The following is a 16,557-nucleotide window of genomic DNA, read 5'->3' as shown; positions in this document are numbered from 1 at the left end:
AGGAACCAAGCCACATTCGCTATTGCCATATTTACCCGGGCAATTTAATTTTTTATAAGAGAACGTTCGTGCGGATTCCTTTGCAAATTTGGAGGAATTTGCTTCAAACTTCATGCAGAAAATTCACTGAAATTTGCACAAAAATTCACACAACTGTTTTCATGTAAAAAATTATATTATCTAATTAAATTTGGCAATAGCTAATGTGGCTTGGTTCCTTTCTGCTTAACGCGGTCTATATAGCATTTTTTCTGTTCCGTGTTCTTTTTGGTATGTCCGCTTTTCATCTTCTCACTCTTTGTCGTTCAAAGCTATTCGTACTGATCTCCTGAATGAGACAATTATACAAAATGTATTTTCAGGTTTGCGATGAAGCTTTGTATTCATTACGATGCCACGAAAACGGATCTCTCGTTGCCGTGGGAAATTCTGTGGGCACGACCTACCTCGTTGAGTTTTCTGACAGTCTCGCCATTCCTGCCAAAAATGACAAAGTTCTTCTGACAGCGGTGAGTATACTTTCATTAGTAAATGGATCGTTTAAACTACGAGTTAGCGCAGTCACTTAGTTATTACTCTCACGATTTCAAGTCTCAATTTGCTCGAAATCTTATTCTAAATATAAAATTAGAAGAGTAACCCTAATGTTCAGGGGGGCGCTCAGGGGTTGGACCACGAAACGGCCAGGGCATAACCCCCTGGTCACAAAAAAAATATACAAGACTCTCAGATATATCCACCTGGTCTCATTATTTCACTAAGTAGTCTGATGGCTAGAGATCAATGGGACTAAAATTAGTGAAAGTTGGTGACCGGACCTCGGCTGCTAAGAACGCCTTCAAAAGTCTGTCATACTTCACAACATAACGCCCCAGGGCCAGATCTAGGGGGTAGTTACATGGGCCGCGGCCCATGGCGGCAAAAGGGGGCGGTAAATTTTGCAATCTTTTCGACAGTATGTATAAAAAAAATCGGATTCAGAAAAAAAAATTACAAACGAGAAAAGGCGACAAAATCTCTCATTTCTTGACAGTATAGTAATTTCTAATTTTGCCGTCTTTCGATGATACAAGAGACAGCACCTTTAATTAGTCGAGTTAAGAGAGAAACTCAACATGCAATTTGGCCTGGAACGGCGCGGTACAGAGAGCAATGCTGACGAGGACTTGGGATGAAAAGGAGAAGCCCTCGGCGCGGCGGTCGGCATGTAACACATATTAGCGCCTACAAGACTGCATGAATACTTCACGCATTGCGTCGAACACAGTGCGGTCAGCAGCGGTCGGCGAGAAATGCATAGCGCCTACAAGACTGCAGGAATACTTCACGCATTGCGCCAAACACAGTGCGGCAGCGCGGCGGCAAAAGTTAAGATTATTAAACCACGCATTCATGTTTGTTCTTCCATGATTTTTTCGTTCAATACTTATAAATGGAAGGCGTTGTCCACACAGAAATAGGTTTACGGAACTTGACTTTCGCGCGAAGTTCCGTGAACTTTTGCTAGTACTGTTGACAGGGCTTTCGCCAAAAAATGTGTCCAACACGAGTAAACGCGTCTTACGCATTCCCTTTCCCTCCGGCACGTGGCAAACTTTTTTTGTCGTCAAATCTCGTTTTTTCGTATGAATTGAGATTGTAAACAGGGCCGGATTAAGGGTGTGGCCACATGGGCCGCGGCCTATTGCGGCAAATTTTGCAATTTTTTAAATGTAGGTATAAAAAAATCGGATTCAGAAAAAAAAATTATCAATGAGAAAACGGGACAAAGTCTTTCTTTCCTGAGAGTATAGTAATTTCTAATTTTATCGTTTTTCGGTGATAAAAGAGACAGCGTCTTTAATTAGTCGAGATAAGAGAGGAACTAAAGCACGCAATTTGGCCTGGAGCTCAGCGCAGAGAGGAATGATGACGAGGACTTGAGATGAAAAGGACAAGCCCTCGGCACGGCGCGGCGCGGCGGTCGACATGTAACACATATTAGCGCCTACAAGACTGCATGAATACTTCACGCATAGCGTCAAACACAGTGCGGTCAGCGCGGCGGCAAAAGTTAAGTTTATTAAACCACGCATTCATGTTTGTTCTTCCATGATTTTTTCGTTCAATACTTATAAATGGAAGGCGTTGTCCACACAGAAATAGGTTTACGGAACTTGACTTTCGCGCGAAGTTCCGTGAACTTTTGCTAGTACTGTTGACAGGGCTTTCGCCAAAAAATGTGTCCAACACGAGTAAACGCGTCTTACGCATTCCCTTTCCCTCCGGCACGTGGCAAACTTTTTTTGTCGTCAAATCTCGTTTTTTCGTATGAATTGAGATTGTAAACAGGGCCGGATTAAGGGTGTGGCCACATGGGCCGCGGCCTATTGCGGCAAATTTTGCAATTTTTTAAATGTAGGTATAAAAAAAATCGGATTCAGAAAAAAAAATTATCAATGAGAAAACGGGACAAAGTCTTTCTTTCCTGAGAGTATAGTAATTTCTAATTTTATCGTTTTTCGGTGATAAAAGAGACAGCGTCTTTAATTAGTCGAGATAAGAGAGGAACTAAAGCACGCAATTTGGCCTGGAGCTCAGCGCAGAGAGGAATGATGACGAGGACTTGAGATGAAAAGGACAAGCCCTCGGCACGGCGCGGCGCGGCGGTCGACATGTAACACATATTAGCGCCTACAAGACTGCATGAATACTTCACGCATAGCGTCAAACACAGTGCGGTCAGCGCGGCGGCAAAAGTTAAGTTATTAAACCACGCATTCATGTTTGTTCTTCCATGATTTTTTCGTTCAATACTTATAAATGGAAGGCGTTGTCCACACAGAAATAGGTTTACGGAACTTGACTTTCGCGCGAAGTTCCGTGAACTTTTGCTAGTACTGTTGACAGGGCTTTCGCCAAAAAATGTGTCCAACACGAGTAAACGCGTCTTACGCATCCCTTTCCCTCCGGCACGTTCACTTGATGGTTTTTATTGATGTATCAAAACGAATGAGAAGGAGGTGGCAAAACTACAGGCGGCCCATGAGCGGCAAGTAGGTAAATCTGGCCCTGCAACGCCCGAGTTAAAATAGATGCTTGCTTGGCAAAAAACCATATCTTCTCCTCGAACACTCCAACTTCCGACTGATTCTTGATTCATTGGATATTCTGACGTCACCGTTAAAGTTTGATCAAACTAAGAGACTGATATCAAACAGACATCTTATAAAACTTATATTTACGGGAGACTTGTTTTCATCCTCGCATTAGTCCAATTTGAGATTGACGCGGTCAATTTTACCTAGCCTAATGAGAGTAAAGGCAATTGTTCCTAATTTTTACTACATTTTTTCGAACGGCAGTTTTTAAAAAGCTGATTCAAATGATGGTTTCGATCAAGTTTTGAGTGTGTTTTTACACACTCCGTGTGTTTTTACGTACGTACACCGGTACTTTTCTGCTGTAAGCACGGGATACGAAATTCCATGTCCCGTGCATACATCAAAAAAGAAAAGTTATCTGAAACGGGTTCTGTATCTACTAAACCTCCAGAAAAATGAAAAGAAAAAATGTTTGAATAATTGAACCGATTGTTTTCCAGATCACGTAAGCGTCAAAATTGCGAATGCGAGAAAAACAAGAGAAGACCGTTTTCTTAGCTTTGTTGACAATCTTCGAATTCCAAAAAATGTATGTTCTTTTAGAAGGCTATTTTGAAATCGGAAATGATTGATTATACCAGAGAACAATGAAAAAAAAAAAGAAAATTCCTCTCCTAACAAAATAGAGATTTGCGCTTACGTGATTTGGAAAATAATCGGTTCAATGTACGGCTGTGCTAAGGAAGAACACCGTCTGAGCCTTTAGGCGTTGCTACATTTCCTTTGATAAATCACGAATTTTCGGGAATATTTATAAACATTTTTCTTTCAATTTTTTAGAGAATTTCGTTCGTAATTTGATACAAATAGCGTCAAAATTTCAAGGAAAATTATTGATAACTTCCTTGAAAAATAAACGTTTTATCGTAGCAAATTTGGTAACTCTGGTATGTTCATACGGCGTTTTTCCATGGCACGGCAGTATACATGATGCTAGTATTGTTGACTATCAGACATGATTGAGATCAACATTTTCTGAAATCTCAGATGTTTGATCGGGAGAGTCGAAGAGAGAAGATAATCGAGGCAAAGCTGAGAGAACAAAGGTTAAAATCGAAGGCTGCTGCCAAGTTAGCAGCGGGGGCTGGAGCGTTGCTGAAAGAGACCAAACCTCACATCCAAATCAACAAGGATGATCAGCTTGTCATCCAGGCTGAAGAAGAATTCTTTGCGATTCTCGCTGAGGTAAGGATACAGTCCGGAACAACCACTAAATTAAATACCCTCATCAACGTACAGAATCGTCTGAATAGATGGAATCTAAATTATTTAACTAGATACAGCAGTGGTTTTTTTTTTTTATATTCATTGATGCTCGTTCACAGGAGACTGCAAAATAAAATAAACCCCTCTACAAATTTCAAAAACTTCCCGCCAAGTCTGAAGCGCCAACACCACAATGCTCTTGAAGCAAAAGAAAATAGCGACAAAAATGTACCCAAAAAGGTTTGCAGGGGCCGATAGGGGATCCTTTGTGTTATATACAGCATTTGTAGCTGTCGGTTTTCTTTTTAACATGGACTTCAAAGTTGATTGAATCCTGAGTAAAAGTCTGCCCCGAACTGAAAATTTGCTGCGCATTACAATTTACTTTGCATTTCAGAGTTAGTTTATGCTTTAGTTAGTGTTGAAAAGTTTTTTGAGAATCCCCCATGACAAGTCATAAAATATGACTATTTATTGGTAACAACATTAATTAAAGAGCTAAAATGTTTTTTTAACGTGTATTACACGGTTGTTTTCAATTCGCCTTCAGATGCATTCGCAGCAATTGTTGTTCCGAGTATGTTGTGCGTGCTTTTTTTTAGCTCATTATATACTCGACTCTCTGAAGGCGTTTTATGTGCGCAAAAGAGCATCTGTTGGAAAACAATGGAAGTGATAATTACTCGAATTTTTTCGCATTAATCTTCAAAAGGTTACGTATTACAACGCTCTCTAACGATTTATTGCTCTACATTTCAATTATTTTTATGAAAATTCCGAAAATGTGCTGTCTGTTATGCGGTAAAAAGTCAGCGTAACAGACAGCACATTTTCGGCCATTCATATATTAAAATTAAAAATTAGAGCGATAAATCTTTGAAAAGCGTCATAACACTTAACCCGATGTAGATCAATGCAAAAAAATTCGAGTGATTATCATTACTACTGAAAAAATATGACCGAAAAATGTGTTGTATGTTACGGCGACAAAACTATTCCAGTTATCGTGAAACCACCTTTTCACTGAAGTTATTGCTATCGTGTACTCCTCTAGATTTTGCGAGGGAAAAAAATCCTGATGTTCATGATGTTTCAGCAAAAAGAGATGCAAGATGAATACGCGGAGAAACTGGCGAGTGCACTACACAGCACAGTCGGGAAGGATGAAAAGAAAGGGATCAAAGAGAAAGAGAGCAAGGAATCTAAAGCAGCGAAGCAGGAGGCAGATGACGAGACCAAAGGCAAAGAATAAACCTCTGACAGCCTTCGCTTTCAGCCGCAGATAAAGACGCATCCTCCTTGTCCGTACGATATGATGTAGTGGTGATTTGCGATATATCGATTGATCTGCCATATAAAACTATGAATAAGGATCGATTTACAGGGTTTTCGCAACGAGCACCTTAATAATCGATTCTTTGTCATAGTTTCGAAAGGGGAAATATCGATAACAGGGTTGCCACAGAATTTAGAAAATGAAATTCCCTGACATTTCCCTGACACATTTTGGTGAAATTCTTTGACGATTTAAGATATGACAGGTGGTTAAAAAGACATAATTGAAAATAGTTTCCATGCAAAATTTGTTCTTCAAAACCTCAAACCCATTCTAGAAAGCACTTAAAGGTGATGTAACAAATTTTTCCCCGGCACATTCGTCATTTTCCCTAACATTTCCCGGTTTTTCCCTGACTTTTTAAAATTCCCTGACATGTCCCGATTTTCCCGGTATTCCCTGACTGTGGCAACCCTGCCTAATAATCGAGTCTTTATCATAGTTTCAAACGGGGAAATATCGATAATCGATCATTCACGCCTCGCCACTTGTATGATGATCCTGAAACCCAAGTAGCACGGTGCAACGAAAATATTAAATAAATTTGGGATTCACGGCAAATAAAATTTGAATTTTTTTTACCATGAAATAGCAATATTTATGCATAATCTGGTCTATAAATTCTGATTTCAAACAATAAAAATAATCAGAGTGTTATTGATGTACCCATGTCGAGATAGTTCCGTAGGAACGGGTTCAGGTTTCCATGCATGGAAACCTGAACCCAGAAAACCTGAACCTGAACCTCAGGGTTTCCATGAAAACCCTGAGGGAGCCTTATGGAATCCTCTAGGCTTTTAGGCCACACCGGTTGTCCTATGGATTCCTGTCGGTCTCTTCCGTAGAGTACACAGAGTCGTAAGGTGAAGAGGAGAGCTGGCGCCATGTTCTGGTCGACGAGTTCCGAGCCCGGTGTGCGCCGAGCTTCAGTCACTTTTTCGATACATTTTTTATCCAAAATGGCGGTGTGGAAAACTTGGTAATTCCTATCTTCTTTGTTTACATAGGATGGCCGGGTCCCCATGTATCGAAAACAATCGATTATGTATCGAAAAAGTGACCCGGCGTGACACAGGAGTCTCGGAATTCGGGATCTGGAAAATTCTTAAAAGTGGCACCATGCCAGCTCTCCCACTTATATTCCGACTCTATGCACTGTACCTATGATTTCTTCATTCAACCCATAGGAGCCCATGGGTTTCAAAGGGTTCCTATAAAATCCCCATGAAGACCCATTGGAATATCAAGGGCCCCCATTCGACCGTTTTTGACAGGTATTCTGCCTGAAATTAAACGAATGTGGTTAATCTTCGTGCCACTGAAGATGAAACTTGCAGCATTGAAAAGCCTGTGGTCCCTATAATAAATGATATAATCCTTTCAACAAAATTGCAGAAAGGGCCGTAAGTAAATGTACATCTTGAATAACATTTACGTTATTTTTTTTCCAAGTATTTGTCAAAATACATTCCTGTTATCTAATGACCCGATATTCTTTCGTTTAACGATGATTCAACGAGTGTCTTTTGTCGATTAAGCTACATACCAGTAAGTAGTCAGTCCGGAAATGTTTCTGAGCATGATGTCGATGGATTCACATTGTTCCCAATACAAAATTTATAAGGTTGGAGTAGAGCGGGAGAATGAAGTTTTGTATTTTCATTTTTGCACTTCCTTTGATCATTGCGTTAGTTAAGGACCCTGGTAAAAATTGGCAGTAGAAGCTGTGTTCCAAAATACCATAGACCTACGCACCTACGGCCGGCTGTAAGATTTCCAATAGCTTCTATAGCCGGCTACACAATTTCTTATAGCCTTTCATAGCCGATGGCGATTAAGCAACTAACAGCCAGACGATAAAGTGTATACTAAACGTCACTAATTACGGATGCTAGGACTTAGTGAGCTCTCAGATCACTGCTCTCTTTTTGGGCCGTAGTCGTAGTATCTTGATTTATTTTGCGAGGAAAGCTCCGTACTTTTGATGGATGCCTGCCATTCCTAATATATTAGAGCACCTTCAGTTTCGTATGATACTGTGAAATACCTCTGGTGTAAAATAGTTGCTTCAAGCACCGTGGCACGCTGCGGTGCGGCAGGAGGGCAGCCTACAAACCTAACAGGGATACTTCACGCGTTGCGCAATGCGTGAAATATCCCTGTTAGGTTTGTAGGCGCCAATGCGTCACCGCTCCGCGCGCTCTGTGTTAGGCTCTAATATTTAATCCGGCGGAGTCAGCGTTATTCAACTCATGATCTTGAAATGTTTGCACATCCTGTATGGATTATTCTCGTTTTAATTGATGAAAAAAAATATGTATTAAAGGAAAATATAACGTGTGTTTTGTAAATATTAAGGTGGTTCCGTATCAAATTTAATGATTTCCAAAGCACACGAATTTCTATACAATTTCTTATTGCCTTTTATAATCGATGGCGAAAAAGCAACAGCCAGGCGATAAAGTGTAAAGCCAGGTAATAGAAACTATTGGCGCGTATACGTAGTATACCGCCTTTGCGATCGTTTCGACCCCCCACTCGATACAATAACCGAGTCCCTTAGTTCCTTACCGAAAAGTGACTACCGCGAACTTCTGAGATTTTCCAAAGCGTGTAAAAAGTTTATTTATCCGTCAATAATTATGATTTAAAGTTGTTTCTCATTCTGGGGCTCTCTAGTTTATGTGTAATGAATACCAAGAGTCTACGTTACTTGGTTTTTTTTAAAAAAACCTTAGAATGGGGCGCGCTGATTTAAAATATGCATATATAAGCAGAAGCAAGCGAACTGATTCGAGGATGGCTGATCAGGTCGGCACTCGTTGAATGAGAATTTCACTTCTTCGTTTTGTTTAAAACGTTGCTTTGACAGATCTCCACAACCCTGTTATGATTTTCAAAATTTGGTACCCTTGCTCTGATAGCCGGGGCCAGCAGGATAGTGGTAAGTGCAATCTGTGATGAGCCTCGAGACTCATTAGACCATGTGCTAACCGTGGCCCATACAGAAATTCACTCCCCTATCAGGCCAAAACAGTGCACAGGCAGGCACAAAACCCAGGTAGTGTCCCGGTCCTGGCTCGGTTCGCCGCGTCGCTTCCCAGCTGAAGAACAAAAGGCGACCCTCGCGGTCCTCGTCACAGTCAGACCTAATTACTTTCACTCGATTACCCATTTCACCGTCACGCTGGGATCCATCAAATTTTCGAAAAAATTGTTTCGCGAGTACTTAGCAATTTTTTCCTTACTCTCCGTTCAAAGACGAATTGAAAGAGGTCTCATTCATAAAAATCGGCCGAATAGAAGAGAAGTTACAGTATTCGAAATCCGAAGAAATCAACGAAACTTCTCCAAACAAAAAATAAAATGAAGGGGAAAAAAGAAATGTATAAATTACAATTAAATATAATTGACCTCAGAATTTGGCAAGCAATTCAACTATATAACGGAGAAAAAATTGGGAGAAATTACAAAAAATTCGCCTCTTGCAAGGGGCTTCCTTGTAAGAATTTTGATCTGAAGGCAAGGATTGAATACCAGCGCAATACACCATACAATACATGGTGTGCCTGAACGAACATTTTTTTTTTGTGTCAAAATCGAAAATTCTTTATATTTTTTAACTACAGTGTCTCTTGAGTCGTTTAAGCCAAAAAAAAATTCCGTCAAGATTCTGGAAAGTAAAGGCGCTTTAAAAGTATTCTGGGGCTATGTATCCTAACTGTGTCCACACATGGTTTCTGTTCAGCATATCCATGTGTAAGTATTTTTACACGTAGAATCTAATTTTCACGTCAGGGAGTCGACACATCTCGATTTTTTCGATTTTATACGGAAAATTGATGGTTTTTCGGGATTGAAATTATTATTGTTTCATGAAAAATAAATGCACCCAAAATGACTATAGCATATTGATTTTTATATATTTGCACCCACGAAATTGGTTGGTAAATTCAACGAGTGAGTGCATCGACCTGGTATATCAAGTTTCTGCAATTTTTTACGGCAAATCGGTAGATTTTCGGGATGTAGATTGCTTACTTTCAATTCATGAATGAATAAAGCATGGACATGGTTGAACTTCTTTGCATGGAAATACGTTTAAAATAACAAAATCAAGACATATTTAATGCAATTACATTTATATCGAGTCAATTTCTTTTCAATAATATATCGGGATTTATAATAGGTACCGGTGATTTGGATATTTTAGCCCCAAAAATACCTTTAAATCGACTGTATCTTTCAGGAGTTCGACAGAATTTTTCCTTTCTTCGCTTAAATTATTCCGTAGCACTTTTCTTTAAGAATCTGATAAGATATTGCTGGGGGCAGATCAAAAAACTTAAACTCGTTCGAATGGCTTTCTACATTCACAATACACGGTCTCGTCAAAGTGCGTCGTCGAAGAGTTGGATCGTATGAATTCTCTTGTTGTGCTACTTGCCTATTTTGAAATCTCTGTAAATGAAAACTAAAGGGGTTGATATGTGTGAGTTAATGACGCGCCTTATCAACACATTGTGTTGGAGTTCACTGCTTGTTTTTTATATCGCTTCGTATAGCCCGGCCGTATGATTTTCTCCGCATTCTACAGCCAGCTATATGATTTTCTCTAGCCTTCTTTAGCCGGCTATAAGAATGACTATGGTATTTTAAAACGCAGCTCTTATCGCCAATTTTTACCGAGGGGAATACGTGAATTAAACTCTTATAAGTGAAGATGCTTAAAGGACCTGTCAAAAACAAAATTAATTCAAGTTAGAGCTGTACATGTAATTACTTTATTTACAACACTCAAAAATCAAACATTTTACACATTTTAGAGTAAGTATCACAATTCTTTAGCAAAATAAAAGGTGATGCAGATTTTTACAAATATACAGGTTAGTTTTTTGGCGTATAAAAGTAAGTACGTAAGCAGAATTATATGTATTCGAATTTCATGACATTCTGACGGCCGCGACTTCTCGATGACGCACATCATCGACATTTTCCCTTCAGGTACGTGTAAGAGCCGGGCTGATAATTAATATCGATACACAGAACGATGAAAAAGAAGAGAAAGGGAAATGGAACGATTCTATTGGTTGAAACGGGTGGTTGTTGTATAGACTGAGGGAGAAAATGATGGACAAAACGCAATAGTTAGTGGGTTACCGTTAGTTAGTCCATAACTAACCTGCTTTGTCCATTGCAACCACCCGCTTCCACCAATAGGGTCGCTCAATTTTTGCTAAGTCTTTTTTGTCTATCGCTTTGTCTATCAGTTTCAAAAATCAGCCCGCGGACTGTGTTTCTTCCTCGTTGGATTTAAGTGGAACGGTTTGACTTGACAGATACAAACATGAAATTGAAGATAGGCACGTGTAGAAGGTTTAGAATAATCACTTAACATGAGAAAAAAGGGAAAACATTAGAAATAAAACTAAGGAGAAACACAAATACTATATGCAACATAAACTCAGAGGTGTCAAATTATTGCGTAGGGAATAGTTCCTCTGCCACAAGAGAAAAGGGGAAAGTAGAAATAAAAAAAACTCGAGAGACATACCGAGCACGTTCGTTTACTGAACACGTAATATTTTTGCTGGGAGTGACTTGTTGTGCGGCTAACGAAATGCAGTTTTAAATTTAATTGGCTTTCAATTCAACATGAATCGCCGAGTATCATCATCCTGTGTCACACTATCAAAGCTAGCCACCAGCATCAAAATATCAAGGTCAGGTGTTGTGATTGGCTTATTCGATGACTTGGACCAATCACAGCACTTGACCGTGACATTTTGATCGAGTATTTTGATAGTGTGACACAGGCCATTGCAATCTCCATTCCGATGTCTAAAAATTTGGTAGATGTTTCTTGATTTTTAAACAGGAGTAATCCAGAAGACTTGTGCATAAAATACTGTTATAATTTTCTTGCTAACATGTAGTAAATTCTTGAGAAAGCACGCAAATAGAAACTCACCCGCTCTCTTATACATACATAAAAGCCGCTTTCATAGTGCTCTCTGGCGCTCTGCGACACCCACCCGCCAAAGTCCCTATCCTCTTCAAAGCCTTCAGGAAATTCTGCTTTCTTATGATAAAAAATAGATTGCCATACTTTTACACAGCGCAAAGGAGATTGCAGGTTTTGATTCTAGGCGCTTCAAATACCTAGTTTATGAGAATAAGCTCAACATTTTCATATTTTGAAATTCTTTGTTATCATTATGAAATGACCTATTCGGAAAAGGGCACAAATGCATTTCATTTTGGTAAGATTGTACAGCTGTCGATGTATCTCTTCCTCAATTCAAAACATTTACCTTTGACGAATTTTCTATCTAAAAACTGTCCTGATATAAGAAAAAATTTCCCTGAATATTTGTGGAAAGTTAAGAACTCTTTTTTTATAAGAGAGAAGGAACAGAAAAGTCGCACAATCTTGGCAACGCCATATGAACGTTGTGTCATTCTAAATATGGGCACTCATATACGTATGATACACTAATTTTGTAGGATACATTATTACACAGTAAAATTTTGCCACTATCGGAAGTATGGAAAACCCTGTTTTTTTGGTCTTCGGTAAATTTCAGAACCAATAAATGTCATGAAATGACTGCTCTCCAAGAATTTACGCTGACTCCTTAGGTATCTAATTTTTAGAATCTGAGAGGGCACTTTCAGCTTATTTTCTCCTAAGCTTGTGCGCATTGATTGTAGCCATTACTATTTACATGGACTGGAAAAAACTATGAACACTATTTACAGACCCAGAATAACACTCTAGAGAGGGAAGTTCAATTTAATCAAACAAAACAGAGCAAAGACCCCCTCACACAAGAGAGATTACACTCAATTGAAAAAGAGAGCTCTCAGCAGTAAATACGACTGTGAACTTGCATGTTTTTATACAGAAAGATTTTTACATATATATGCTATATCGCGGAGGCTGCTGCAGTTACGAATAAATAGAAGGGGGAGAAATTAGAGAGTAGCAAGGATGGAAAATAAATACAAGGTGAAGATGAAGAGGGAACATGAGAGAAAGGAATACAAGAATATAATAAAAAGAAGAAAAATTCAGTAGAATGAAATAATCAGGAAATAATATAAAACGAGAGAGAAAAAAGGGGAGATTAAAAATAGAAAGACAAAGAGAAAGAGTAAGAGGCAGAGAAGGGAGAGGAGAAATAAAGGGAGAAGGAGAAAGAGGGGTAAAAGGATAAGGAGAGGACAAGAGAGGAAGGACAGGAGAGAAGACTAGAGAGCAAAAGAGGGAGCGAAAGGAGGAGCAAAAGAGAGGGCAGGAAAAGAGGAAAGGAAAGAGAAGAGAAGGAGAAGGGGAGAAAGAAGGCTAAGAGAGGGAGGAGGAGGAGGAGGAAAGTGGGAAAAAGAAGAGGAATAGGAGGGGAGATAGTATGCGCAACAATCAGCCCGCAGGAAGTCTGCTTCTCCAGAAAGCGAGAAACGTGGTTCGGGAGCTGGAGCATGAAATTTTAGCTTCGGATTGAACACAGCGGTCGGGTTAGATCATCCAGGCGACGCGGCTGGTGCGGTCCTGGGAGACGCCGGGGTTGATGCCGATGAGGCTGATGCCCGGGGTTCTCTCTTAGTCTATAGAGAACCACCATTTCAACCAATAGGATCGCTCCATAGTCTCTGTGCTTCTTGTCCATCGCTTAGCCTATAAATTTCAACAGTCCAGCAGTGAGATCAGCAATGTTGGAAGGTCGAGAACACGTATTGACTGTTGCACTTACTAGCGAAGAATGCACTATGAATTTCTTGCCAATTTTACTTTATAGGAGCTGATTTTGACAGAGAATTTTGCACAGTTATTTCTCTAATGAACATATTTCAGATACTTCTAGAAGTACTTGCGTTACACTTAGTCTATGAAACAGTTTAAAAAGATGTCCAAATTTTGTGTACTTCTTTGATCGAAGCATTGTGCAAAGCTCCAAGGCCTGCAGGAGGTTGCATGTTTGGAAGGCGAGAAACGTGGTTCGGGAGCTGGAGCATGAATTTTAGCTTCGGATTGAACACAGCGGTCGGGTTAGATCATCCAGGCGATGCGGTTGGGTTAGATCATCCAGGCGACGCGGCTGGTGCGGTCCTGGGAGACGCCGGGGTTGATGCCGATGAGGCTGATGCCCGGGGTGGCCGACTCCGGGCAGATCCCGGGTCAGTCGGGGTCGTACTTGATGTCGATGCGGAGGAGGAGGACGACGGCGATGAGGGTCATGAGGCTGAAGGTGAGGAGGACCGAGGCGAGGACGGTGAGCTCCGGCTTGTGGATGAAGGAGCGCACCGCGAAGAGGAGGAGGAGGACGTTGAGCGTGCAGGCCGTGAGCCAGAGGAGGGTCAAAGGGATCGCCGCCTGGATCGAGGGGCCCAGGAAGCGGAAGCGGGAGAGCGGCGGGTCGCACGACGGCTGCTGGTACCCGGAGAACCCCCGCGAGGTGTGGATCGACGCCGCTGAAACAATCGTCATCGTAGATATAGTACTCATAGTACACTGAGAAAAAACTATGGTTTATAAACCTATTAGAGGTAAATAGAGGTAAATATGGAACACCTATAATAGTCGTAAATAAACTAATGATTCTCGGTCTGTGAACCATACTAAGGTCTCTGTACCTAATTAAGGTACCCCGTACCATAACTAAGGTATATGTGCTATTATTATATGTAGAGGTACTACTATTAGTGGTGTTCCATATTTACCTCTAATAGGTTTGTAAGCCATAGTTTTTTCTCAGTGTAGGACAAAAAGACACACAAAATCAGTGGGAAACAAGGCTAAAAATAATGAACACAATATGCAGGATGTTTCGGCTACGGGCCGATTATTGAAATTGATCGACAGAGCTATAGACAAAGGAGACAAAAGAGGTATGGAGAGATCTTATTGGTGAAAGCGGGTGGTTGCAATGGACAACGGAGGTAGGTAATAGACTAACTTACGGCGACTCACGAGAAACCCGACAATTAGTCTATCATTTTCTCCCTTTGTCCAATTGTCCATAGGAACCACCCATTTCAACCAATAGGATCGCTCCATACTCCCTATGTCTCCTTTGTCCATCAATTTCAATAATCAGTCCGCAGGTCACCCGAGCCTCTATCAACCGTTAAACACACACGGAGAAAAAACTTCGGGCGTGGGACCCGAAGTTTAGGTTATTTGGATCTCTGAAGTTTTCGGATTGAGCATCTGAACACTTCAGGTCTAGCTGTCGAGGTTCGGATCACACACCTGAAACTCCAGTTCTTACATCTGAAGTACTTCAGATGTGAGAACCGAAGTTTTTCGGATAAGAAAACCGAAGTACTTCAGATGTCAGAACTGAAGTTTCAGATGTGTGATTCAATCCTCAGCAGCTGGACCTAAAGTGTTCAGATGCTCAATCCGAAAACTTCAGAGATCCATATGACCTAAACTTCGGGTCCCACGCACGAAGTTTTTTTCTCCGTGAAATACAAAATTAAAACCAAGGCTAAAACAACCACTACATTAAAACGCGTGCATTTCCTCAAAAATAAGCATTTTAGTGAAAGGGGATTTGGCAACTTTCGAATGTTTATACGGCGTTTTTCCTTAGCACGGCAGAACGGTACCAGTCAATTTACGAACTTTAAAACGCCTTCATTTTCGTCTGATACTGTGCAATACTTCCGAGGTGGAATAGTTGCTCAGAGCGCCTTCCCTGTTTATACGTACTCTACAACGTTTTTCCTTAGCACGTATAGCCCCAAAACACTTTAAAATTGCCTTTATTTTCCAGGAGTTCAACAGAATTTTTTTTGCTTGACTCAAAGGATACTGTACTAGTGTACTGCCGTGCTAAAAAAAACGCCGTAAGAACCTTCAGGCGTCACCAAATTTCTTTTGATAAAACACGAATGTCTTGTCCTGGCACGCATATGAATATTTTTGCTCCAATTTTCTGGATAATTTTGTTCGCAATTTCACCTAAAGTTCCTGAAAATTTCAAGGAAAAATATTCATAAATTTCCTCATAAATAAACATTTTATCGAAGAAAATGTGACAACTCTCGAATATTCATACGGCACGGCTTTCTTCCTTAGCACGGCGGTGTAGCTCAAGACTTTAAAGAGCTTTTGATTGTGGCAGATAAAGCAATTCAAACTTGTTCAGGCACACCGTGTATTGTCCGGGGTACTGCTGCTACTTTGACCCTTCAGGTCAACATTCTTATAAGAAAGCCCCTTGCAAGAGACCAATTTTGCCTCGATTTTTGCTCCGTTACATAACTGAGTTTCCCGACTTCGCAAGGTGGACTTTTCCGGGGGACAAATCCCGCGAAAACGTCCCGTGGATACAAGGCCTATCTCGAAGCAATTTCCGGGAGCAAAGATTTCATCTTCGTGGACGGCTGCGGACGAAAAGTTGGACACTGGACTAGAAATCGGACCTATCCCTCTCTGACACGGGTAAAACACCGGACATTTTTTGATTGGTCGGCAACCGTGTGTCCTCGACCGGAAGCGGAAGTCACGAGCTCGGGCCAGATTCAACAGTTAAAATATCCCCGAATAATCCCTGCAAAGGGTTTCCGTTCGATAACGGGCTCACGGCGCCGGATTAATACAGGAAAAGTTATCTTTCCGCCGGATTGCGTCTTCGAGATTTTCCCTCGCATGCTCCTATCATCCCCGGTATCTATTACCTCCACCGTTGTCGAGTTGGGCACGAAAATGGAATAGATTCCCCCGCGTACGTGGTGTTTCCTATTAGACTTGGCAACTTCGACGGTACCTATTTTCCTCCCTTGATCGGCTCTGCGTTTCACTCCTGTTTGGATGTCTCGTCCTCGAGAACTTACGCGCTCTTACTCCGGGGTTCGAGTATC

The 16,557-nt window shown here is 40.8% G+C and overlaps 2 protein-coding genes across 5 annotated transcripts in view; one reads left to right on the top strand and one right to left on the bottom strand.

Annotated features, from left to right (window-relative positions):
• Positions 1-6,258, top strand: part of Dnai2 (dynein, axonemal, intermediate chain 2) — a 29,441-nt gene extending 23,183 nt beyond the window's left edge. The window contains exons 9-11 of the mRNA XM_072304388.1: positions 363-509; positions 4,131-4,328; positions 5,446-6,258. Coding sequence (XP_072160489.1) covers positions 363-509; positions 4,131-4,328; positions 5,446-5,601 — 501 coding nt within the window. The 3' untranslated portion in view covers positions 5,602-6,258. The remainder of the gene's footprint in view (positions 1-362; positions 510-4,130; positions 4,329-5,445) is intronic.
• Positions 6,259-13,663: 7,405 nt separating this feature from the next.
• LOC109039213 (uncharacterized) overlaps positions 13,664-16,557 on the bottom strand; it is a 289,108-nt gene continuing 286,214 nt past the window's right edge. For all 4 annotated transcript variants that reach the window (XM_072304393.1, XM_072304394.1, XM_072304392.1 and 1 more), the window contains one exon: positions 13,664-14,157. In XM_072304393.1, the coding sequence (XP_072160494.1) occupies positions 13,865-14,157 (293 nt within the window). In that variant the 3' untranslated portion in view covers positions 13,664-13,864. The remainder of the gene's footprint in view (positions 14,158-16,557) is intronic.

This window comes from Bemisia tabaci, chromosome 9 (assembly GCF_918797505.1).
Source record: "Bemisia tabaci chromosome 9, PGI_BMITA_v3".
Lineage (NCBI taxonomy): Eukaryota > Metazoa > Arthropoda > Insecta > Hemiptera > Aleyrodidae > Bemisia > Bemisia tabaci.
Note: the sequence above shows the minus strand (reverse complement) of the source record. Positions and strands in the feature narration are given on the sequence as shown.